The sequence below is a fragment of the Psittacula echo genome (assembly GCF_963264785.1).
Source record: "Psittacula echo genome assembly, chromosome: 1".
In the NCBI taxonomy this organism is placed as follows: Eukaryota; Metazoa; Chordata; class Aves; order Psittaciformes; family Psittacidae; genus Psittacula; species Psittacula echo.
In genome coordinates this window covers 140672705-140695165 of record NC_137735.1, presented here as the reverse complement: position 1 = coordinate 140695165, position 22461 = coordinate 140672705, and the positions used below count along the sequence as shown (strand labels likewise).

The window sequence follows — 22461 nt, the reverse complement described above, 5'->3', positions numbered from 1 at the left end:
ATACAGGACTCAAATAGACCCTTTCATCAGATATTAGGCTTCCTACATTGGAATTGGCCTTTCTAAGAACCATAAGCTTCAGCAGAAAGTCACTGTATTTGAAACAATTATTACACAATTTCAAGTAATGCCAGTTTCATGAGGACTGGGTTTCCCATTTTCCCAGGAACCAGCCAGCTCTTTGCAAACTACCCATATATTTTACAATTTAATTATTCATTAACTAAAACTAACTTGACTTTACAAATGCTACATACCAGATGTTAAGTGGTTTTCTTAACTTTTACTTATCTCCTTTCCTCTTCTTTTTATCTGACATTGATTCCCACACATTTGCAATGGAAAGTTTTGGGGACAAGTAATATCTCATGTCATATGTGTACAAGAGCTGAAATTATGGCTGCTGATCATTTTAGGTGATTTCTATATTAATCTGTATTGATTTTCTATATTAATAGGAAAAGTAATAGCTTGTATCAAGGTTCAAGAAGGTAATTCGCAATTTTAAAGACTATTCACAAGAGCCATCCACCATCCATGAAACGTCCCAAATAAAGTTTAATGATAAAAAGAAGCAATGTCCTTCAGTCCTTTCCACTTAACAAGCTAAAAATGCTTCATTTTTTTTTTTCCAGCACTGAGAACATTTTGATTTACAGTGGATAAAACAGGATAAAGTGTTTACAACTCAAGCTGGACAATCATTCTTTAGAGACAGACTAAGCATATCCAGCTCCTGACTAAAGAACTTTTGAGTTTATTGTCTTATCAGAGGTCAAGCTTGTCAGCTATTGTTGAGATGGCTCAACCTGCACTGCTGTCCACAGCACCTGGGATGAAAGGATTAGTGAACCACTCTTCCCACTATGTGGATCAATAGATAGAACACTCACAGATGCCTCTGAAGTTCCCTTAGATTATGATTAATGTGTTGAAGATATTTTCCTGTTGGCTCTTCAGTTCCCTCAGTACAGTTTGAGCTCAAAAAAACCTATAGTTGCTTTGCTCCCAAGAAGCCTAATTTCCACTTTTTGACAGCTGCTATAGTTTTGCTGTTTGTGAACAGCATACTCCCGTCCAGAGAATTTTCTCAGTTTACATGACCAAGATATCTGATTAAACACACCAGATCAATAGAGGCAGCACAAAGCAAGGGACCATGGCTGATCAAGCATGAAGATGAACATATCTGCCCTTAATTAAAAAAGGCATCATGTTACCTTCCTGTCCAAAACAGGCATTTCTGCTGGAAAGAACTCTTGTTCTTGAAAAAGCAATACAGTTAAGAAAATATCACATGAAGTTCACTCTTACTCAAGGAATTAATACTGTTGATTAAGAATATGAACGACCATTTTAATGCATCTTTTGATTTGTTTAGTGAGAAGAACATGGCAATATCAAACATAAGGTACTGGAAGGGATGCTTTCAAATCCAGTTAATCAGGTTACTCTTCATACATGCTACCATTTGGGTAGTAGTGTGTGTACAGTAGGATGTACTGTCGTATCACCTAAAGGTAGTAATTTTTGCCTGTTTATTGAAATATTTTACTTGCACCTTCTTCCAAAAATGCAAACTGTTTTCAAAAGAAGCTTCAAACTATAAGTTCTGCTCTTAAAAATTGACTTACTGACTTGCATTACTATGTAGCTAGCTTTTTTGCATCCAAGAGCAACTGTATTTTCCTTCTATGACACAAAGCATTGTTCTTTGACAAAGACATTGTTTTCAATTCAACAGCTGCTTCAGGCTGTATAAATTTAGAAACCATTCAATGGTGCAAGATTGGATAAACTTCTGGAATGGCACATACCTTACACTAATGCAATACATAGAGACACCAAATAAAATACCTGAAGGGCATTTGTGTTGACAGTGCCAGTTTAAGTAATCAAATCTTGTTGATGCAGCAAGACTGGAAAAATCTTGAGGGTTTTTTTTTGCTCAGTGTCAGATGTCTTGGTTTTAAATACTGTGACAATGCCGAAATCTCCATTCTTTCAGAAACTGGCAGTTCTGAGCATCCTACATACTGTAGTACTGAAGTGATTGAAGCAAAGCCAAACATCGTATTTGTCACCATATTTCTACATTTCCATTTTCTCCCCTAGACCATCATTTGAACAATTTGTCCTTGTCCTTTTCAGAAAATACTCCCTCTCCAAATCACCCCTCAAATAGAACAAGCTGCCAAGAAGACCGAAAGGCACATGCAACACAGTCATGATAGGCTGTAATCGGTGCTGTGGGTGTTAACAATTACAATGGGTGCATTTGGTATTCTAACTCAAAGTTACTTTTCAAGATGGTATTTGTACACATGGCTACTTGCAGTTTATATTGTACATCATCAATAAGGATTTTCTGTAAGGTATACTAGGCATACTGATCAAGAAGGTATAATATTGTTTTATTAGTAGGCCTCTGGTATCTTTCATTTCTGCATAATTTCAGTACTGTTTTCTTCCTGGCATTTTCAGGCTGAGGTGATATACTGGTTTCTATGAGTTTACATATATCTACCATATACAGCATATTACATCCCAACAGGGGTACTTAGGTTTCTTCATAGTGATTTTAGAAGGATGTTCATAGGATTTAGTTTGTATACCCAGATTTAGCATTTTAAGTGTTATCAAAGTAGTGTTTTTACCCTAGTGAGAAGCATTTTCAATACCCCAGTATCCTTCTAGTTTGAGGAAGACATTTTATTACGCTATATGCACACACACAGTAGATGGTATAATCATGTTAGGAATTACAGAAGTGCTACCTTCCACATTTCCTGTATCTGGTATGAGAGACTCTCACCTGTGACCCCCTACTCAGGCAATCCCTGGAGGAGGTGCTCTCTGCTTGGTCAGATTCTGAATCAGCAACCCTCAAGGAGTACCTCAAGAACAATCTGGTATATGGATTCATCTACTATCCTTCCAACTCCCCTGAGAGGGCTTTCATGGTTTTTCCATTAATGAAGCATGGAGTCTCTGCTCTTGTATGGATTACAGGAAGCAGAAAGACTAAAAAGAACCAGCACTCCTGCCTCTTAACCTGGAGCACTCTGAGCATCTGCAGTGGGCTCCCTAATTCACCATAGTGTATCTATGATGGGACACTATGAGCATCCTATGATGCCATTCAGTCTCTGCAATGCTCAAGCCACATTCCAGCATTCTGTACATGCTGTTCCGAGGAACTTGCTTCATACCTATGCCTTCATAGCTTTCTTCATAGGTACACTTGGATGACATCCTGGTATTCTGCACCTCTTGAGAAGTATGCATTGATAGCACCCAGGATGATTCTGTGCCAAACTGAAAAAGTGCTCCTTCCACCAACAGAGGGTGGAGTTCCTGGGGTACCTGTGGGGGAAATTTACTTGCGCATAGACTACAAGGAGACGTCACAAGCTTGCAACCCCCTTGCAGCAGAGGTGCAATGGTTTTCAGGATTTACTAGCCTCTAAGGATAGTTCACAAAGGGGATTTCTAATACACTGGCTGCTATAAGGGCACTCACTCCAAAGAGGGCTCAATTTTCATAGGTGCCTGAAGCACAAGCAGTTGCAGCTTTTGAAAAAGTAAAATGGGTATTCACTGTAGTTTTTATCCTAACCCTGGTCTTTTACTGTAGAAACAGATGCTCTAACCTGTAGCTTTTTCTCTGGGTAGCTCACCCTACAGAGAGGAATTATGCCTGAGATAATGAGCTTCTGGCAATCAAAGCTGCCTTGAGGAGTGGCAGCACACCTGTGAGGCAGCAGATGGACTGAAAATGGTGATGACCAACCACCATAACAATATTGAGAGTATCTCTCTCCCCTTTGCCTGCTGGGCCTCCTTCATTTTGTGCTTCCCCTTCACTTCCCTTTGGCATCTGATACCCATCCTGCAGGTAATGCATGTTATGGACATGTGTGGCTGATTATGTCTGGGTCTGTACCATCTGTACTTGTACCGAAAGGTCTCTGCAAAGATCACAGTGTGTATTACAGCCACGGTAAGAAAGGGGGGCTGCAATACCTTAGTGGTATCTTAAGATGTCTCTCTAACCAAGCTGTAAACACCTGTATTGTTCCTATACTTCTAATTGGAGCAAGTAAGTAGCAAAGATGGATCAACATTTACATATCTATTTTTCTCCTCACCCTAGAGCACTGACGCAAAGGAGAAGTAAAGACCTTTCATTTTCATGCTCCAAGTCTTGGGTTAAAAAAACGGAGGCCCCGCTATTTGCATTGGCCCTTTGAGCTGTTATACTGGGGAAGGCCAGCGATGGAGTCTTTTACAGATTTTCTCCAGCTGTGCTTGTTCCTGGCCAGAGATCTCCTTTATACAGTTTCACGGCAGGTTTGATTTCTGAAATTTTATTATCTGTCACCACTATTCCAGTGCACATTAGGAAAACATAAAGGAAGACTTGTCAAAATGTCTGCTGCGTAAGTGTCTGGCCCTCATACTCTGTTGGACAATTTCTTCTCTCCTTTACATGTGAGATACCCTGTTTAAAAAAAAAAATTAAGCAGTATTTTATCTACCTAATCAATGTATCTCTACCAAATTATGTTTTTGAGATTTTCAGCATAAAATTTCTCACTTCCTCCAACAATTAAATAAAGAAAGTGTTTTCCACAGGATCTTTTTCACTTTTTCTTGACCTTATGAGATAATGTAAGAAAGATCTTTGCACAACACGGTTTTTATCAAAGCTTGATAATGGGCCTAAACCTTCTCTTTTCTTAGTTTTCTTAGCTTACACTCCTCATACTATGTGGCTCCTTCCGACTTCATCAGACTATTTGTCCAGTTGGCAAATGCAAGCTATCTAGCACATACTCCATTTATTGCAAAAGGTCTTGTCACACTGTTAATACAGAAAAAAGTTAACGTAAAAGAGGTTTTCTGGTCAATTTTCTTTACATCAGTTTGTGATGTTTTAGAGCTTTGCACGTCAGGATATCTCTCTAAGAAAACATTAACCATTTCAACTGAGCCACAATTTCTCTGAAAAGGTCATATACACTTAAAAGTAACAGCAAAATCCTGACAGTTGCACACAGAAGGTATAAAGACACAATATGAAAACAACATTGTGGAAGAAATAAACTGTAAGTAAATATGTAAAATAATGCAAATTTTAATAGCACCAGCTTTCTGTAATACAAACTGTGAGGTGCTATTAGCAAAACAAGCAAAGATAAAAAGAACAGTAATGTCATAAACACAGACAAAAAGTAGGAGATGATGCAAACAGTACTAAGAAAAGAACATTGCCTTTTTTTGAAGCTCAGGTCACGATTTGTCTAGGAATAGTGGTACAGAATACTGGACAATGCTGCGGTTGTGCCTAGTCATGTGTAAATTTGATTACTGCAATGACCATTTATGATTTCTGCCTTGCTAGCTTGACAGTGTCAGCTGTTAAGTGTACAGGTTCCGATTTACAGCACTGAGATTTTGACCACACAGCTTTGTTGCTGTTGTTCTTGCACCGCTCATCAGCAACCTCCTGAGCTTTGGCTCTGCAGAATTTTGTACTGTAACATTTCAGGCTGACATTTCTTGTAAGGCACTTGATTCACCGCTCCCACAGACAGTACCCCTGAGCTTCCTCCACCGGCACAGTCTTCCATGGTGCTGTTTCCCTGTATCACTCCTTGTTGTTTTACCAATTGCTTCTCATTATGCATTTTGACAACTGGTAGGATGCTAGGGATACCAGTTACTGTCAGCTGAACCACCAGACCTTGTTTCCAACTGTCGTGGTTTAAGCCTAGGCCGTAAATCAGAACCACGCAGTCTACTTCCCCCCCCCCCACTCCCCAGAGGGATGGGGAGGAGAATCGGAAGAATGTAACTCCCACGGGTTGAGATAAGAACAGTCCAGTAACTCAGGTATAACACAAATCACTACTGCTGCCACTAATAATAATAATGATAAGAGAAATAACAAGGGAAGAAAATAGGATACCGCTCGCCGGAAAAGAGCCCGACCGAAAAGAGGACGTGCCCTTCCGGGTAGCTCCCAGTTACATCCCCGGGCATGACGTGCTGTGGTATGGAATGCCTCTTTGGCTAGTTTGGGTCAGGTGTCCTGTCCCTGCTTCCTCCTGGCCCCTCCTCCTCCCTGGCAGAGCATGAGACTCACAAAGTCCTTGGTCAGTCTAAACATCAGTGTTATCAGCTCTTCCCAGGCCAAAAGTCAAAAACACAGTGCTGCAACAGCTACTAAGAAGGAGAAAAACTGACTGCTACTGCTGAACCCAGGACAGTATCCACCCCTTATTCCATACCATTCACATCATGCTCAGATCCCACATTTTCCATATACCCTCACTCTCATCTCAGTGCACTGTTATCTTAGTGCACGGACCAATTCCTATAAAGCTACTGAGTCCATTCGGTTCATGATGTTGGGCTCCATCTCTTGTAACAGTCTTTCAGAGCAGGAGAAGCTGTGTGCAGTGTTGGATCGTTGTCTGCTGATGCTGATCATTCCTTTACTGTAGAACTCGTCCGGTTCTATCAAAGTTCATTCTCTGTTGGGATGATGGTCGGAGGGAAGTCAGGGCCAGTCGCTGGTGCCCTGCAGACTTCTAGTTGATGGCTATAGCAGGCAACAGCGTACAATTGAGTTCATTGTCTGTTTTCCCCTAAAATCAAATCCCCTTGAGGTACGCATCGGACTTCCCCATCTTCCTGCATTACCCACCAAGTATATCCAGGTCCCTGAGCAAAAGCAATCCCACGAGTGGGTTTGCCTTTACCTGAAGCAGGAATAACCCAGACTGTCTTCCCCAGCAAATTCTTCATGTGCACCACAGGAACTTTGTCCCCCTCTACAATATGTAAAAGTTCTGACTGGGCTGGGCCAGCCCTGTTGGCAGATCCTCTGGTGTTGACCAACCAGGTGGCCTTTGGTAAGTGTGTATCCCAATGCTTGAAAGTTCCCCCACCCATTGCTCTCAGTGTAGTTTTTAACAGCCCATTATACCGTTCGATTTTCCCAGAGGCTGGTGCATGGTAGGGGATGTGATATACCCACTCAATGCCATGCTCTTTGGCCCAAGTGTCTATAAGGTTATTCCGGAAATGAGTCCCATTGTCTGATTCAATTCTTTCTGGGGTGCCATGTCGCCACAAAATCTGGTTCTCAAGGCCCAGGATAGTGTTCCTGGCAGTGGCATGGGGCACAGCGTATGTTTCCAGCCATCTGATAGTTGCTTCCACCATGGTAAGCACATGGCGCTTGCCGTGGCGGGTTGGTGGGAGTGTGATATAATCAATCTGCCACGCCTCCCCATATTTATACTTCAGCCATCGTCCTCCATACCAAAGAGGCTTTAACCGTTTGGCTTGTTTAATTGCAGCACATGTTTCACACTCATGAATAACCCCGGCAATAGTGTCCATTGTTAAGTCCACCCCTCGATCACGGGCCCATCTGTATGTTGCATCTCTGCCCTGATGGCCTGAAGTGTCATGGGCCCACTGAGCCAAAAATAATTCACCTTTATGTTGCCAATCTAAGTCCATCTGAGCCACTTCAATCTTAGCAGCTTTATCCACTTGTTGGTTGTTCTGGTGTTCCTCAGTGGCCCGACTCTTGGGTACATGGGCGTCTACATGGCGTACCTTCACCACCAGGTTCTGCACCCGGGCAGCGGTATCTTGCCACAGTGCAGCAGCCCAGATGGGTTTACCTCTGCGTTGCCAGTTGCTCTGCTTCCATTGCTGCAACCACCCCCACAGGGCATTTGCCACCATCCATGAGTCAGTATAGAGATAAAGTACTGGCCACTTTTCTCGTTCAGCAATGTCCAGGGCCAGCTGGATGGCTTTCACCTCGGCAAACTGACTCGATTCACCCTCTCCTTCAGCAGTTTCTGCAACTTGTCGTTGAGGACTCCATACAGCTGCCTTCCATCTCCGATGCTTTCCCACAATACGGCAGGACCCATCAGTAAACAAGGCATACTGCTTTTCACTTTCTGACAGTTTATTATATGGTGGGGCCTCTTCAGCACGCATCACCTCCTCCTCTGGTGACATTCCAAAATCTTTGCCCTCTGGCCAGTCCATGATGACTTCTAGAATGCCTGGACGACTGGAATTTCCTATTCGAGCTCGTTGTGTAATTAGTGCAGCCCATTTACTCCATGTCGCATCGGTTGCATGATGTGTAGAGGAGACCCTGCCTTTGAACATCCAGCCCAGCACGGGCAACCGAGGTGCCAGGAGGAGCTGTGCTTCAGTGCCAATCACCTCCGAAGCAGCTTGAACCCCTTCATAGGCTGCCAGTATCTCTTTCTCAGTTGGGGTATAGCTGGCATCAGATCCTTTGTATCCCCGACTCCAAAAGCCGAGGGGTCGACCTCGAGTCTCCCCTGGAGCTTTCTGCCAGAGGCTCCAGGTAGGACCATTCTCCCCGGCTGCGGTGTACAGTACATTTTTTACATCTGGCCCATTCCGGACTGGTCCAAGGGCTACTGCATATACTATCTCACGTTTAATTTGCTCAAAGGCTTGTTGTTGCTCAGGGCCCCATTTAAAATCGTTCTTCTTCCGGGTCACATGATAGAGAGGGCTTACAATCGAACTGTAATTTGGGATGTGCATTCTCCAGAACCCCACAGCACCCAAGAAAGCTTGTGTTTCTTTCTTATTAGTTAGTGGAGACATTGCTGTTATTTTGTTGATCACATCTGTAGGGATCTGGCGACGTCCATCTTGCCATTTTATTCCCAAAAACTGAATCTCCTGTGCAGGTCCCTTGACCTTATTCCGTTTTATGGCAAAACCAGCTTTCAGCAGGATTTGGATTATTTCCCTCCCTTTCTCAAAGACTTCTTCCGCTGTATCACCCCACACAATAATGTCATCAATGTACTGCAGGCGTTCTGGAGCTTGCCCCTGTTCCAGTGCATTCTGGATCAGTCCATGGCAAATGGTAGGGCTGTGTTTCCACCCCTGGGGCAGTCGGTTCCAAGTGTACTGGACGCCCCTCCAAGTAAAAGCAAACTGTGGCCTGCCCTCTGCTGCCAAAGGAATTGAGAAGAATGCATTGGCAATATCAGTCGTGGCATACCACTTGGCTGCCTTTGACTCCAGTTCATACTGAAGTTCTAGCATGTCCGGTACGGCAGCACTCAATGGTGGTGTGACTTCATTCAGGCCACGATAGTCTACTGTTAGTCTCCACTCTCCGTTAGACTTTCACACTGGCCATATGGGGCTATTAAAGGGTGAGCGGGTCCTGCTGATCACTCCCTGACTCTCCAGACTATGGATCAGTTTATGGATGGGAATCAGGGAGTCTCGGTTGGTGCGATATTGCCGCCGGTGCACTGTTGCGGTCGCGATTGGCACTTGTTGTTCTTCGACCTTCAGCAACCCCACAACAGAAGGATCCTCTGAGAGACCAGGCAAGGTGGACAGCTGTTCATTTTCCTCAGTCTCCAAAGCAGCAATACCAAAAGCCCATCGGTACCCTTTTGGGTCTTTGAAGTACCCTCTCCTGAGGTAATCTATGCCGAGGATGCATGGAGCCTCTGGACCAGTCACAATGGGTGCTTTTGCCATTTCCTTCCAGTCAGGCTGATCTCAGCCTCCAGTACAGTCAACTCTTGGGATCCTCCTGTCACTCCAGAGATATAGATGGGTTCCACCCCTTGACAGCTTGACGGCATCAGGGTACACTGTGCACCGGTATCTACGAGAGCTTTATACTTCTGTGGGACTGATGTGCCAGGCCATCTGACCCACACAGTCCAGTAAATCCGATTATCCCCTACCTCCACCTGGCTGGAGGCAGGGTCCCTCTAACAGTCATCACAACGTTGGACACCTAAGTCGTATTGAAAGGGATTATTCTTCGTTATCATAGGAGCTGGAGTAAAATCAGCTCTTCCACTCCATCTGGGAACCTGCTCACCAGAGACTGAAGCCGCAGCTCTCATGGGATGATTAGTCTTGACCTGTCGTCGCGCACGGAGGGAACACATGCACAATCAATATGATTGATAAAAGTGATCCGTTTATTGTGCTCAAATAATGGGTATATATAGTGTCAAACTGCCACGTACACACAGCTTCCCGTAGTGATTGGTTGGCATATACAGCATTGGGTACATTCCAGGTGCATTTCGGTGATTTTCCCTGCTCATATACACATCCTCCCCTCAAGGTCTCTACTCCTAGTTCACAGACAATTTTTAGCTACAAGGTAGGCCAGCTGGTCTTCTATCTCTATTGGTTAACTTCCAGGGTTTTTCCACTTCTGGCAACTGTACACAACTGGTGTTTTTTCTCACTTTCACAGAATCTGTGCTTAATTAAGCTCAGACATGGGAACATGACCTTTGCTTGCTAACCATACCTCCACAATTCCCCCTTTTTCTTTTTGAGCAAGTTAGACGGACGCTACACTTTTCTTAAGCATTGATATCACACATCGCAGCATACAACTTGCTATTAATATGAATAAGACTATTGCACATAATATAGTTACACCTTGCATAAGCAAATCTTTAAGCCATCCAGAAATTCCCCATCCTTTAAAGAGTTTTGTCAACCAATCCAAACCATCATCCTTCATTAGTCGCTTGACCCCTTCTCTTAATTTTTGTATACTTTTATAAATTGACTCCGAATGATCTGACAAATTCATACAGCACATCCCTTCAAACTCTGCGCAACCATGTCCTTGTGCCAACAACAAAAAATCTATTGCTGCTCTATTCTGTAAGGTGGCATGACGAATATTATCGACATCAGTTAAAAGTCCGCTTATAGCAAGTGAAGTAGCATTTGTCTGTCTTGCAAGCCAACAACCTAGTTTACTTAATGTTGCTAAAGCTTGAGCTCTAGCTACTTTGGGAGCTAAAAATGAGGCAGCTATTATTTCACCCAGGTTCCAAAAATTTACTTTGTCATCACAGCTCAAATAAAAAAGCATGCTTTGACCTTCAAGAACACAATCCTCTTTTGTATATTACCATAGTGCTATTAGGGATAAACATGCCTAAGATACCTACTGTACATGGGCAATTATATGGGACTTTACATAGGACGGCACCCCCTTCCAGGCCCGATCCTGTGGCAACTAAGGCACTGACTCCGTTTCTGGCTACAAACAAAATCCCTTATTGAGTGAGCTTACAGGCTTTTATAGTATTCTGCCTAGCAGTTAGTAGTGGGTTAGTTCCTTTGGTCACGAAACAATCTTATTGATCACGCACTTTCTCAGCTAATCACATTACTGTCCACGCACTTTTGCTTGACCAATTATTTCTAAACATAGTTCTTTGCCATCACTACTCATTATATTGAAACTTTCACTTCCCCTTGACTACACATTCTTTATCATGTCTTAAGTATACAGTCCTCAGAGATTATCTTGCTGTTCTCTCTTCGGTTCCATCCGATGTTCTTTCTCCGGTTCTTTCCAACTTGTCCCTTTCAAATGTTCAGGCTCTCGTCCAGGTCTACTGGTGCAGCTTCTTGTGCAGCATGTTGAAGACAGCTTTTTTTTTTTTTTTTTTTTTTTCCTTTTTTTTTTTTTGCCCTTTTTTTTTTTTTTTTCACCCTTTACACTACCATTGTATTACAATCCTTCTAGTTTTTGTCTAGCATTTTCTAGTAGCTGCTGCAAATTTGCATGCTCTAACATCTCTTTTACAAGTAACAAATCCACACAGTACAAGGTATAGTTTCTCATTAGTAACTGGCTAGTAAATACAGGTGGTTTTATACACAAAATCACAGCCTCTAATAATAGCTACGTTACAAGCACACATATTCAAGTTGTTACTTTTCAGTTATCCCCAAGTGATGTCCTGCAATCATTTATTTTTCTCTTCCTCTATTTCATTCTGCTCGGTGTATTCACTGTCAGCTCCTATAGCTGAGGTATCAGGTTTCTCCACTTGTCTGTCCAGCTTATGGTAAGGGTTAACAAACTTTGCAGGTAGCCACCATGGATCTGTAGGTAGGAGGATACAAACATACCCCCTCTCAGCTCCTGAGAAGGAGCTGGGTTAGAGTGATTCAAAGGGATTCTGATGGGAAAGGAATGTGAAGCTACAGCTGCCTGCCTGCTTAGCAGCAGCCATAAATACCTGCTAGCAACCACACTTTTGCATTAACCCGTTCTTGCCCAAAATGTTAATCTGCTACCCATTAAAACTTTTACACAAACCCAACAACAAAAAATACACAGAACACTGTCTGCCCTCAACACACACACACACATGGGATCCCACAAGCACACTCCATACAATTACAATATTTGAAACACAAAACCTAGACAATCATTACTCCCACTATACAGTCCCTCATACAGAACGTGGCGTAAGGACCCTGTGAAGATAATCAAAAATCAGCTCCAAGCAGCATCATCGCAGTGTGAGGTTGCAGGCTCAACTTTAGCGGGCAGCCCCGCAGAGGCTCTGCCTCCCCACATTGCATGAGTCTTGGGCTTTTACACTGACCAAAATGCACACTCATTCCGATGCAGGTGGCCAGCCTACATGGGAAGAAGTGGTCAGCAATATCCTTAAAAAGTCTCCAAGGGCTAATAGAAACACAAATATACATGGATATATATTTCCCAACTTCTAGTACATGTGGATAACAAAGAGACTATCAAATGAGTTGTATATGGGGTTTCAAGTCCCCAGCCTGCCACATTACTCATATAACATATCCAAAGGCTATAAGGGTACTTTTTTTTTTTTTTTTTTTTTTTTTTTCTGTAGGGGCCAATTTGCCGTCAGCAGGGAGGATTCCCCCAGGGTAGGCTTTGAGGGTTGCTGTCGCTCGTTGTGGGGAACCCCCCTGTCCCTCGCCCTGTCTCACAAAGGGGAGTGTTACCAGGACTCCACTTCGCGTTTTCCTGCGGCTGCCGTTGTTGCTGTTGCCGTTGCTGTTGCCGTTGCCGCGGTTTCTGACAGTCTCGCTGCAGCTCCAGCGCTGCCCTCTCGGCCGCGCGGCCCGAGAGCTCCGGCCGGGCCTCCCGGGGCACCTTCCTCCGCAGCTCCCGCGCAAAGCTCTGCACCCGCGGCTCCTCCACTCACAGCGCCTCGGTGTCCCGCAGCCGCTCCAGCAGCTCCTCTCCTGGAGATAACTTTCTCGATAGCACCCCACGTCTCATTCCATAATCAAAGAGGGCAGTAAGCCCTTTTCCTAGATCCCGCTTCTCTAAGAAGCACTTAAATAAATCAAAGGCCGCTTGTCTTTCCATTTTTCACTACTCTCTCTTTTTTAAGTTTTGGTACCAATGCAGCTCACCAGCAAGCAGGCCAAGTTAGCGGGCGGCGGAGGCTCCTCTTCGTCCTCCAGGCTCAGAGGCTCCTATTCTCTTTCAGGATTGACCTCTGTCTCTTCTCCGGGCTTTACCTTAGGACTACTTAGTAGTCCGATTCTTCTTCTTTTTTTTTTTATCATAGGCTCCTCTTCTCTTTCAGGATTGGCCTCTTTTTTCTTCTTTCACTGCCCGTTCTCTGCCCGGCATCTTCGACCAGCAAAACCGAGCATTTTTTCTTCTTTCAGCCCTCCGGATGCTGCTTCTCCGGTGCTTTCCCGCTCCGTGCGCAATTCTCCCAGCCTCTACGGGTACCTGGGTTCCTCTGTTGGCCCCACGTTGGGCGCCAATATGTCGTCACGCACGGAGGGAACACATGCACAATCAATATGATTGATAAAAGTGATCCGTTTATTGTGCTCAAATAATGGGTATATATAGTGTCAAACTGCCACGTACACACAGCTTCCCGTAGTGATTGGTTGGCATATACAGCATTGGGTACATTCCAGGTGCATTTCGGTGATTTTCCGCTGCTCATATGCACATCCTCCCCTCAAGGTCTCTACTCCTAGTTCACAGGTCTCTACTCCTAGTTCACAGACAATTTTTAGCTACAAGGTAGGCCAGCTGGTCTTCTATCTCTATTGGTTAACTTCCAGGGTTTTTCCACTTCTGGCAACTGTACACAACTGGTGTTTTTTCTCACTTTCACAGAATCTGTGCTTAATTAAGCTCAGACATGGGAACATGACCTTTGCTTGCTAACCATACCTCCACATTGACCCTTGTTCTTATTTTCAATTCATGCACCCGTTCCTCCAAAGCTGAAGTAGGTTTTCCATCCCACTTCGTCATGTCTTCTCCATGATCCTGCAGGTAAAACCATAGGGTGGCCCGTGGTGTTTGCCTTCTATATCTTCTGTCTCGAACAATAGGACGTCTTTTGTTAACAGCTGAGACGTGTGTTGGTACAAGTGAGGAGCTGGATAAATCAGATAGATCGTCCCTCAATTGTTTGACATCCTGGGACAGTTTTTCCACAGCTGAGATGATGGAAGGGGTGAGATTGTCTTCGAACTCTCAGAGTTTATGAATCATTTCAGCCACTGTTGGTGTTACTATGTCACCCCAGGTTACTGTTGCCAATGAATGGGCATATGATGACGGTGCATTCCGTGTAAGTTTTCGCCACATGAGTCGTGTACATTCGACTTCATCTGGGTCTATGGGTACATCTCCGTTATTCGGTTTGATGTGATAAATCATCTCTACGATGGCTGATTCCCTCAGAGACTGGATGCATTTGTCTAAAGTAGTCCACTTGGCCGAATGACTCGTAACATCGTCCTTGTATGGAAACCTTTCTTTCACAGCTGCCAAGAGCCGCCTCCAAAGACTGAGGGACTTTTTCTCTCTTGCAATTGCTTTGTCAATTCCCCCTTCTCTAGCAAGTGATCCCAGCTGCTTGGCTTCCGTACCTCCTAGTTCGTGACCATCGGCCCCATTGTCCCAGCATCGGAGCAACCAGGTGATGATGTGTTCCCCTGGTTGACGGGTAAAATCTTTTCGCATATTCCATAGCTCGGTTGAGGTCCGAGGTCGAGAAGTCACCTCTTCTTCTTCTTCGTCATGTGATGATGACTCCTGATCAGATGGTGGCCTGGGTGGTGAATACATTGTTTCTTCATCTTGCTTCACCCTTCTTGCCTCTTTTTTGCTTTTTCTCTTGCGTAGAGGGGCAATCGATATTGGTACGAATTGGTCCTCTGGTTTAGCTGCAGTCATCACTGTGGTTTGAGTAGCAACAGTACTTGTCGCTGGGGGTGGTGTAGCTGCTGTGGTTGGAGCTGGGGTACCTTCGCTGTCTGTTGCAGTCGAGGTTTGAGTAGCGGCTGTACTTGTCGCTGGGGTAGCTGCACTGTCTGTTGCAGTCGAAGTTTGAGTAGTGGCTGTACTTGTCGCTGGGGGAGGTGTAGCTGCTGTGCTCGGAGCTGGAGTAGCTGCGCTGTCTGTTGCTTCGCCCTCAGATCCAGGGACATTTTTTCCCTTTTGAAGGTGCTGGATAGTGTTGAACAAGGCCCGGTAAGCATAGGCCAAGCCCCAGCACGTTGACATGATTTGTCCCTCTCTGGTATGACCAGGATGACAACACACCTCATTTAAGTGTTTTACTAATTCTTCTGGATTTTGCAGTTGTTCGGTGGTGAAATTCCAAAACACTGGAGGGGCCCACTGACCTAGATACTTGCCCATACTATCCCACACACCCTGCCACTCATGGCTATCCAACCTCGAGGAAAATCTCTCGGTCCCCCTATTTTGTCATCTAACCCCAGACAAGACCCAAACCTGACTCTGCTTAACTCTTGAGATCAGACGTAATGGTTGTGGACAAAACACACTCTGTACGCGTGCCAACATGGTGACCCCCATCACAATCAGCAAGCAGGTCTCAACAATATTAAAAGGCCACTCAAAAATTTCAAAACTCTCAAACGATGCTGCAAACGGTCTGGGAGGGGCACTGGGAGGGTAAAAGAATGTCTCCTTCATAGGTTGACCACCCAGGAAAGAGAAAAAAGATGTATAGTTGCTAAGCATTTGTATTATATACCTCTCAAAGTATAAAGGTGGTGACCACACTGGGAACACAAGCCAGATCAGTTTCATGATCAATCCTTCTATTGTATTACAAGTCATTGCCACAAAATACAACGAGACAACAACCTTAGCCCAAGCCCCACACTTGAAAAACACCAACACAGCAAATACCGGCTCTAAGTAACCTACAGCATATTGAGACTGTGAGATCAAAAACAACAACTTTGAGAGCCAATAAATCAGCATTGTGACGAGTGACTATTAATCCAAAACACTGAATGCTTATCACAAATACGATTAGACACACTCCGGTCAGATCTGTCGTTATCTCAACCCTTCGTGCCCCACATTGGGCGCCAAAAAAGAACTGTTGTGGTTTAAGCCCAGGCCGTAAATCAGAACCACGCAGTCTACTTCCCCCCCCCCCACTCCCCAGAGGGATGGGGAGGAGAATCGGAAGAATGTAACTCCCACGGGTTGAGATAAGAACAGTCCAGTAACTCAGGTATAACACAAATCACTACTGCTGCCACTAATAATAATAATGATAAGAGAAATAACAAGGGAAGAAAATAGGATACCGCTCGCCGGAAAAGAGCCCGACCGAAAAGAGGACGTGCCCTTCCGGGTAGCTCCCAGTTACATCCCCGGGCATGACGTGCTGTGGTATGGAATACCTCTTTGGCTAGTTTGGGTCAGGTGTCCTGTCCCTGCTTCCTCCTGGCCCCTCCTCCTCCCTGGCAGAGCATGAGACTCACAAAGTCCTTGGTCAGTCTAAACATCAGTGTTATCAGCTCTTCCCAGGCCAAAAGTCAAAAACACAGTGCTGCAACAGCTACTAAGAAGGAGAAAAACTGACTGCTACTGCTGAACCCAGGACACCAACTCATAGGATATCAGGTGAAATTGAAAAAAAAGCTTTACACTTCTCTGAATACAGGAACTGTAATTTCACTCAGTCCTTAACAGGTCCTTGCAGGCTTCAAAACTCTTCAAAAGCCCTCCATCTCCTACATGCATCCACATAATATCAAGATACATTCTGGCATCTAAGAATAATTTTCAACTTTTATAAAAGTGGACTTATTAGATATGCACACGTAGAAAGATTCTTGACATGCTCTGTGTGTAGTAATTTTTCACACAGAGCTCTCCTGGATTCTAATGTAGAAATACATACCATCCTGCAAGTTACACAGCCCTATGAGACTGAACAGAAAATGTTTAGGTCTTGGAGTCAGTTTCAACAGAGGCTTTGAGGTCTGGGTCAGAGAGCTTGATTTAAGTACCATCTGTATCTCCACTACCACTAGACACACCATAGGACATTTTTCCTTCTTTCCCCAAGGATTGAATGACCTTCTGCCTGACAGTCATTCTAGTGATTCTCTTTAACATTTTAAAGTTAAATGCAAGACATTTCTCAGAGTTATTTTCCACTTGATACTATACACATGGCTACGCCTGTTATTCTTTCCTTGTTTTGCCCCCTGGTACTTGAAGGACAGATCATAAATCTGGGATAAGTTGTATCTGGCTTTGCGCGGGTTTGCAGTGAATCAGACAAAGTGTACAAGGAGCTTTTCCTGCTTCCTTGAACATCCAGCAAGGGGCAGACACAAGAGACAATCTCAACCCTGATTCAGTAGAGCTCTGATGTGCACAATTGGTGTATTTAATATTTATAGAAGCACGGAGTGCCAAAAAAAGGAACTTAGGCTGTGGTTGTCTCATTGGGTCAGCAGTGGAGTTAGGTGACACTTTTTTATGAACTTCACTCAGAAATAAAAACCAGATGAGACCAAAAATACTAGCAAATGTTTGGATTTCTTGCTTAGATTTACAGCACACTTCAAAAACAAATTCAAAAACCAAAGTAAAATATTTCCTTGTTCCCTCAAGAAAACCAAAAGGGACAATGACAATAAAATTAAATATTCTGTTTCAGTTGACTTTTACACATTATAAGCAATGCAAAGGCCCAGTGCTCAAGGAACACAAATAAATTGCATCCTTTGAAAAGACAAAAGGAATACAGGGTCCATCAGACTCCTGAATATAACAATTTCATCCCCTTCATACAGCAATTGTACCAATCACACTATACATTAAAATTGGTTATGCTTCTTAGCTTACTTGAGTCTATTTCAAAGGCTACTTCTACTGACAATCAGAAACCTTCTAATATTAAGATCACAGTTGTCCATTGCTGCTATTATAATTCAATTGTTCTTCTACCTGCATTGTCCTTAAATCAATTAATTCTCTTTGGTGTTTATTTTTTTGCTATGTCTAATGTGCAATCATATACCCTTGCAGACTTCAGTTCTCTAGACCCAGCCACAAAGCCTATTCTTTTTTTTTTAAAAAAAAAAAAGTTTATTTTATGGAAGTCTTGTTTGTGACTATTATGCTAATCCTTTTCTTTACATTTTGCAGTTTGAAATAACCTTGAACAGTGAGTACAGCTAATCATGGCATTTAGATGAAGTTTCAGATGTATCTTTCACAATGGCATTAGTGCTTCTTTTTAACTCCAGGATATGCTTCTCCTGGTGCTTGCAAGGGTAAGTGACATTTACCTTATCACAGTAACTCATATTTGTTGGAAGGCTTGATGCAGAAATGATGGAGTTAACAAAAAAAGCATATGAACAGAGTTTACTCCTGTGGAATTGAAGGAAACTGTTATAATAGGACCTAACTTTGGGCTAAAGAAAAAAACCACAGACAAGTGTTGTTGCTAAAAGTTTTGGGTCAGATAAACTAGATTAAAATAATTAATTGGTTTAGCCTTGGGAAAAGAAAAATAGCAAATTGGGAATAAAGAGTTGTTATTACAGTTAGAAACAGATAAATATAAATAAGACTAGCTAAGTAGTTTAAAACAAATAACCAAGGATGGAAACAGTACTGCATTGTAACTATGAGGCTGTAATTGAATGGGATGGTTTACTCATTTTTAAGTTTTTTGCCGAGTGTCTCCCAATATGCTGTTGGTGTGACTAGCCACCACTGTTTCTAATGAAGATGCAGTGTCCATTATCCAGTTCACCTTCACTTCTCAAATAGAATAATTTGAATACATAAAGCCTTCTATTTGGGACACTGAAACTTAGAGCTGTACTACCACCACTTTTCAACATCACTCTTAATGAAAACGCAAATTAATTTAATTTGAGGGCAACACAGAATCACAGAATCCCAAGGGTTGGAAGGGACCTCAAAAGATCATCTAGTCCAACCCCCCCGCAAAAGCAGGGTAACCTAGAGTACATCCCACAGGAACTTGTCCAGCCGGGCCTTGAATATCTCCAACGCAGGAGACTCCACAATCCCCCTGGGCAACCTGTTCCAGTGCTCTGTCACTCTCACAGCAAAGAAGTTTTTCCTGATGTTCACATGGAAGCTCTTATGCTCCAGTTTACACCCATTACCCCTTGTCCTATCACTGAAAAAAACCTAGCTCCATCATCCTGACACTCACCCTTTACATATTTGTAAACCCCTCAGTCTCCTCTTCTCCAAGCTAAAAATACCCAGCTCCCTCAGTCTCTCCTCATAAGGGAGATGCTCCACTCCCTTAATCATCTTTGTGGCTCTGCGCTGGACTCTTTCAAGCAATTCCCTGTCCTTCTTGAACTGAGGGGCCCAGAACTGGACACAATATTCCAGATGCGGCCTCACCAAGGCAGAGTAGAGGGGGAGGAGAACCTCTCTTGACCTACTGACCACACCCTTTCTAATACACCCTAGGATGCCATTGGCCTTCTTGACCACAAGGGCACATTGCTGGCTCATGGTCATCCTCCCATCCACCAGGACCCCCAGGTCCCTTTCCCCTTCACTACTTTCCAGCAGGTCAACCCCCAACCTGTACTGGTACGTGGGGTTGTTCCTCCCCACATGCAAGACTCTACACTTGCCCTTGTTGAATTTCATCAAGTTTCTCCCCGCCCAACTCTCCAGCCTATCCAGGTCTCGCTGAATGGCAACACAGCCTTCTGGTGTGCCAGCCACTCCTCCCAGTTTAGTGTCATCAGCGAACTTGCTGAGGGTACATTCAGTTCCCTCATCCAGGTCGCTGATGAAATGTTCTTAGCAATCTTGGGGTTTTTTTCCCTTTTTACATCTTTAGATTTGTATTTGCATCGTCAAGAATTACACTGGCAAGTCTAATGCCCAATGAAAGTTTCATTTCCATTTTTCTTCTGGAAATTCGCATTTTATTCTACAAGATGTAAAAAAAAAAACAAACCTTTGCAGTTTCCCTGTTTAATCCTAATGCCTCATTCATAATGGTTATTCGTCCAGTTGTGAGCTTTTCTGCAACACCTTCTGGCTTTCTGCTAAGGATACATGTTCAAGAACATCTTAGGACACGGACATTTGGAAGACAAAAGATTTACAGGCTTCTTTTACATTCAAGTGAAATGTTAATCTCAGCTCCATTGTCTGTAAGAGTAACTAATTGCTTTTGTCTACCATTAGCTTCCCTATTCGAAACTGATATCTTTCATTATACTCTTCCGTTTAATTAAAACTCAATTACTTTATGATCATGCAATCCAAGTCTATTTTCTACAACTGACATTTACTCTAATGTCCTCACTAGTTAAAAAGCCAAGTTTAAAAGCAAATCAACCTTATTGGTTCATTGGTGAAGGAACCTGATCACGTTCTGACTGAATTCATTCCTTATGACTAGCTTTTGGTCAGAAGCTCTAGCCAGGAAATGAATTAACTCTGCTCCACACAATTTTCCCAGGGTACACACTGACAAGATTTTACATGTTCAGTCTTCAGATTGTGGTGGCATAAAACTCTTTGATGGCAGGTAAGCTTCTTCAAGACATTCACCTCACTGACTGACAGCCAAGATTCTTGAATGCTTCAGGGCATTGCCTTGGATACTCAGTAGTACCGGTGCGGCTCTACCTACAGTATTGCCTCATAATCAGGTATAGTTTCATTTCTGTTGTATTTTGCTTCTTCAATTTTCCATACTGCAAAGAATGTTCTCCCCATTGCTTTTATCTTTTGTTTTATTTTTTTCCTTTATTTTTCTCACTCAGACAATGAAAACCCATATTCTGGAATGAAATATAAAATGCAAGCCTGAGTTTTAAACCCTAGAAACTATGGACGTAATCAACATACATGCTTTACCAGCTTTTTACTAGCCATGCTGCAACAAAGTAATTTCCCTCACATGGATGATGAAGCAGGATAGTACGAAAAGGATAGGTATGTGTGAGGTGCAGAAGGAGTGGCAGTAATACATTTTCCTTACTTATTTTCATACTAGGCGTACACAAAGGAGGTCCTCTAGAATTAGCTGAACAAATGCTGTGCTCTTTTGCATTGCTCTGTAATCTGAAAGGAAAATTTCTGTGTGACGGTCTTTCTCTGAGGGCTTTGGGGTTTCAGCTACGGAATTTTTCTTTTGAAACCATGACTTTCTTTTCAAACATTCAGTCAGACTCGGGGAAGATCCCATTAATGTTCCATGGACTGTGTGGCTTCACATATTGGTACTGAATGGAAGAACGCATTTTATCAGTATGAGTGCACATCAGTGTTTGAGGCCAACATTGGGAGGTTATACCACAACCTTTGTAGGGACTACTAGCAAAACACTATTAATGTTATGAAGTATTCAAAATAGATTAAGATCACATAGTCAAAGACTACCTTTTGCACAGAGTGCTAACCCTTTCACTACCATGGATGCTCCCATTGTGACTGAAAAAAAGCATTTAAGTACATACTCAGTGTGGTGGGTTGAGCTTGGCTGGATGCCCGGTGCCCATCACTCTATCACTCTATCACTGACTTCCTCAACTGGACTTGAAAGAGAAAATATAATGAAAGCCTTATGGGACAAGATAAGGACAGGGAGAGATCACTCATCAGTTACCATCACAGGCACTTGACTTGGGGGAAATTAGTTTCATTTATTGCTAATCAAGCAAGAGCAGAATGATGAGAAATAAACCCAAGTATTAAAAAAAAAAAACCAAACACCACCTTCCCCTTACCCCTCCCTTCTTCCCAGGCTTAACTTTACTCCTGATTTCTCTACCTCCTCCCCCCAAGAAGCACAGGGGGATGTGGAATGGGGGTTGTGGTCAGCTCATCATATGTTGTCTCCATTGCTCTTTCCTCCTCAGGGGAGGACTCCTCACGCTCTTCCCCTACTCCAGCTTGGGGTCCCTCCCATAGGAGACATAGTCCTGCATGAACTTCTCCAAAATGAGTCCTTTCATATGCTGCAGTTTGCTGCACTGTCAACAGTTCATAAGGACTGCACCATAGGTCTCTTCCATGGGTGTAATCTTTCAGGAACAGACTGCTCCAGCGTGGGTCCCTTCCATGGGTGCAGTCCTTCAGAAACAGACTGCTCCAGCGTGGGTCTCCCGCAGGGTGCCAGCTCCTCCAGCAAACCTTCCCCAGCACAGGATCCTCTCTCCATGGAGCCACAGCTCCTGACAGGAGCCTACTCCAGCCTGGGCTTCTCACAGGGTCACAGCCTCCTTTGGGCATCTCCC

The 22461-nt window shown here is 43.5% G+C and overlaps 1 protein-coding gene across 1 annotated transcript in view; it reads right to left on the bottom strand.

The window, feature by feature from the left end:
* Positions 1-788: 788 nt before the first annotated feature.
* TAFA5 (TAFA chemokine like family member 5) overlaps positions 789-22461 on the bottom strand; it is a gene marked incomplete at both ends in the record, with an annotated part of 420259 nt that continues 398586 nt past the window's right edge. Inside the window, one exon of the mRNA XM_080619302.1 lies at positions 789-830. Within this exon, the coding sequence (XP_080475428.1) occupies positions 789-830 (42 nt within the window). The remainder of the gene's footprint in view (positions 831-22461) is intronic.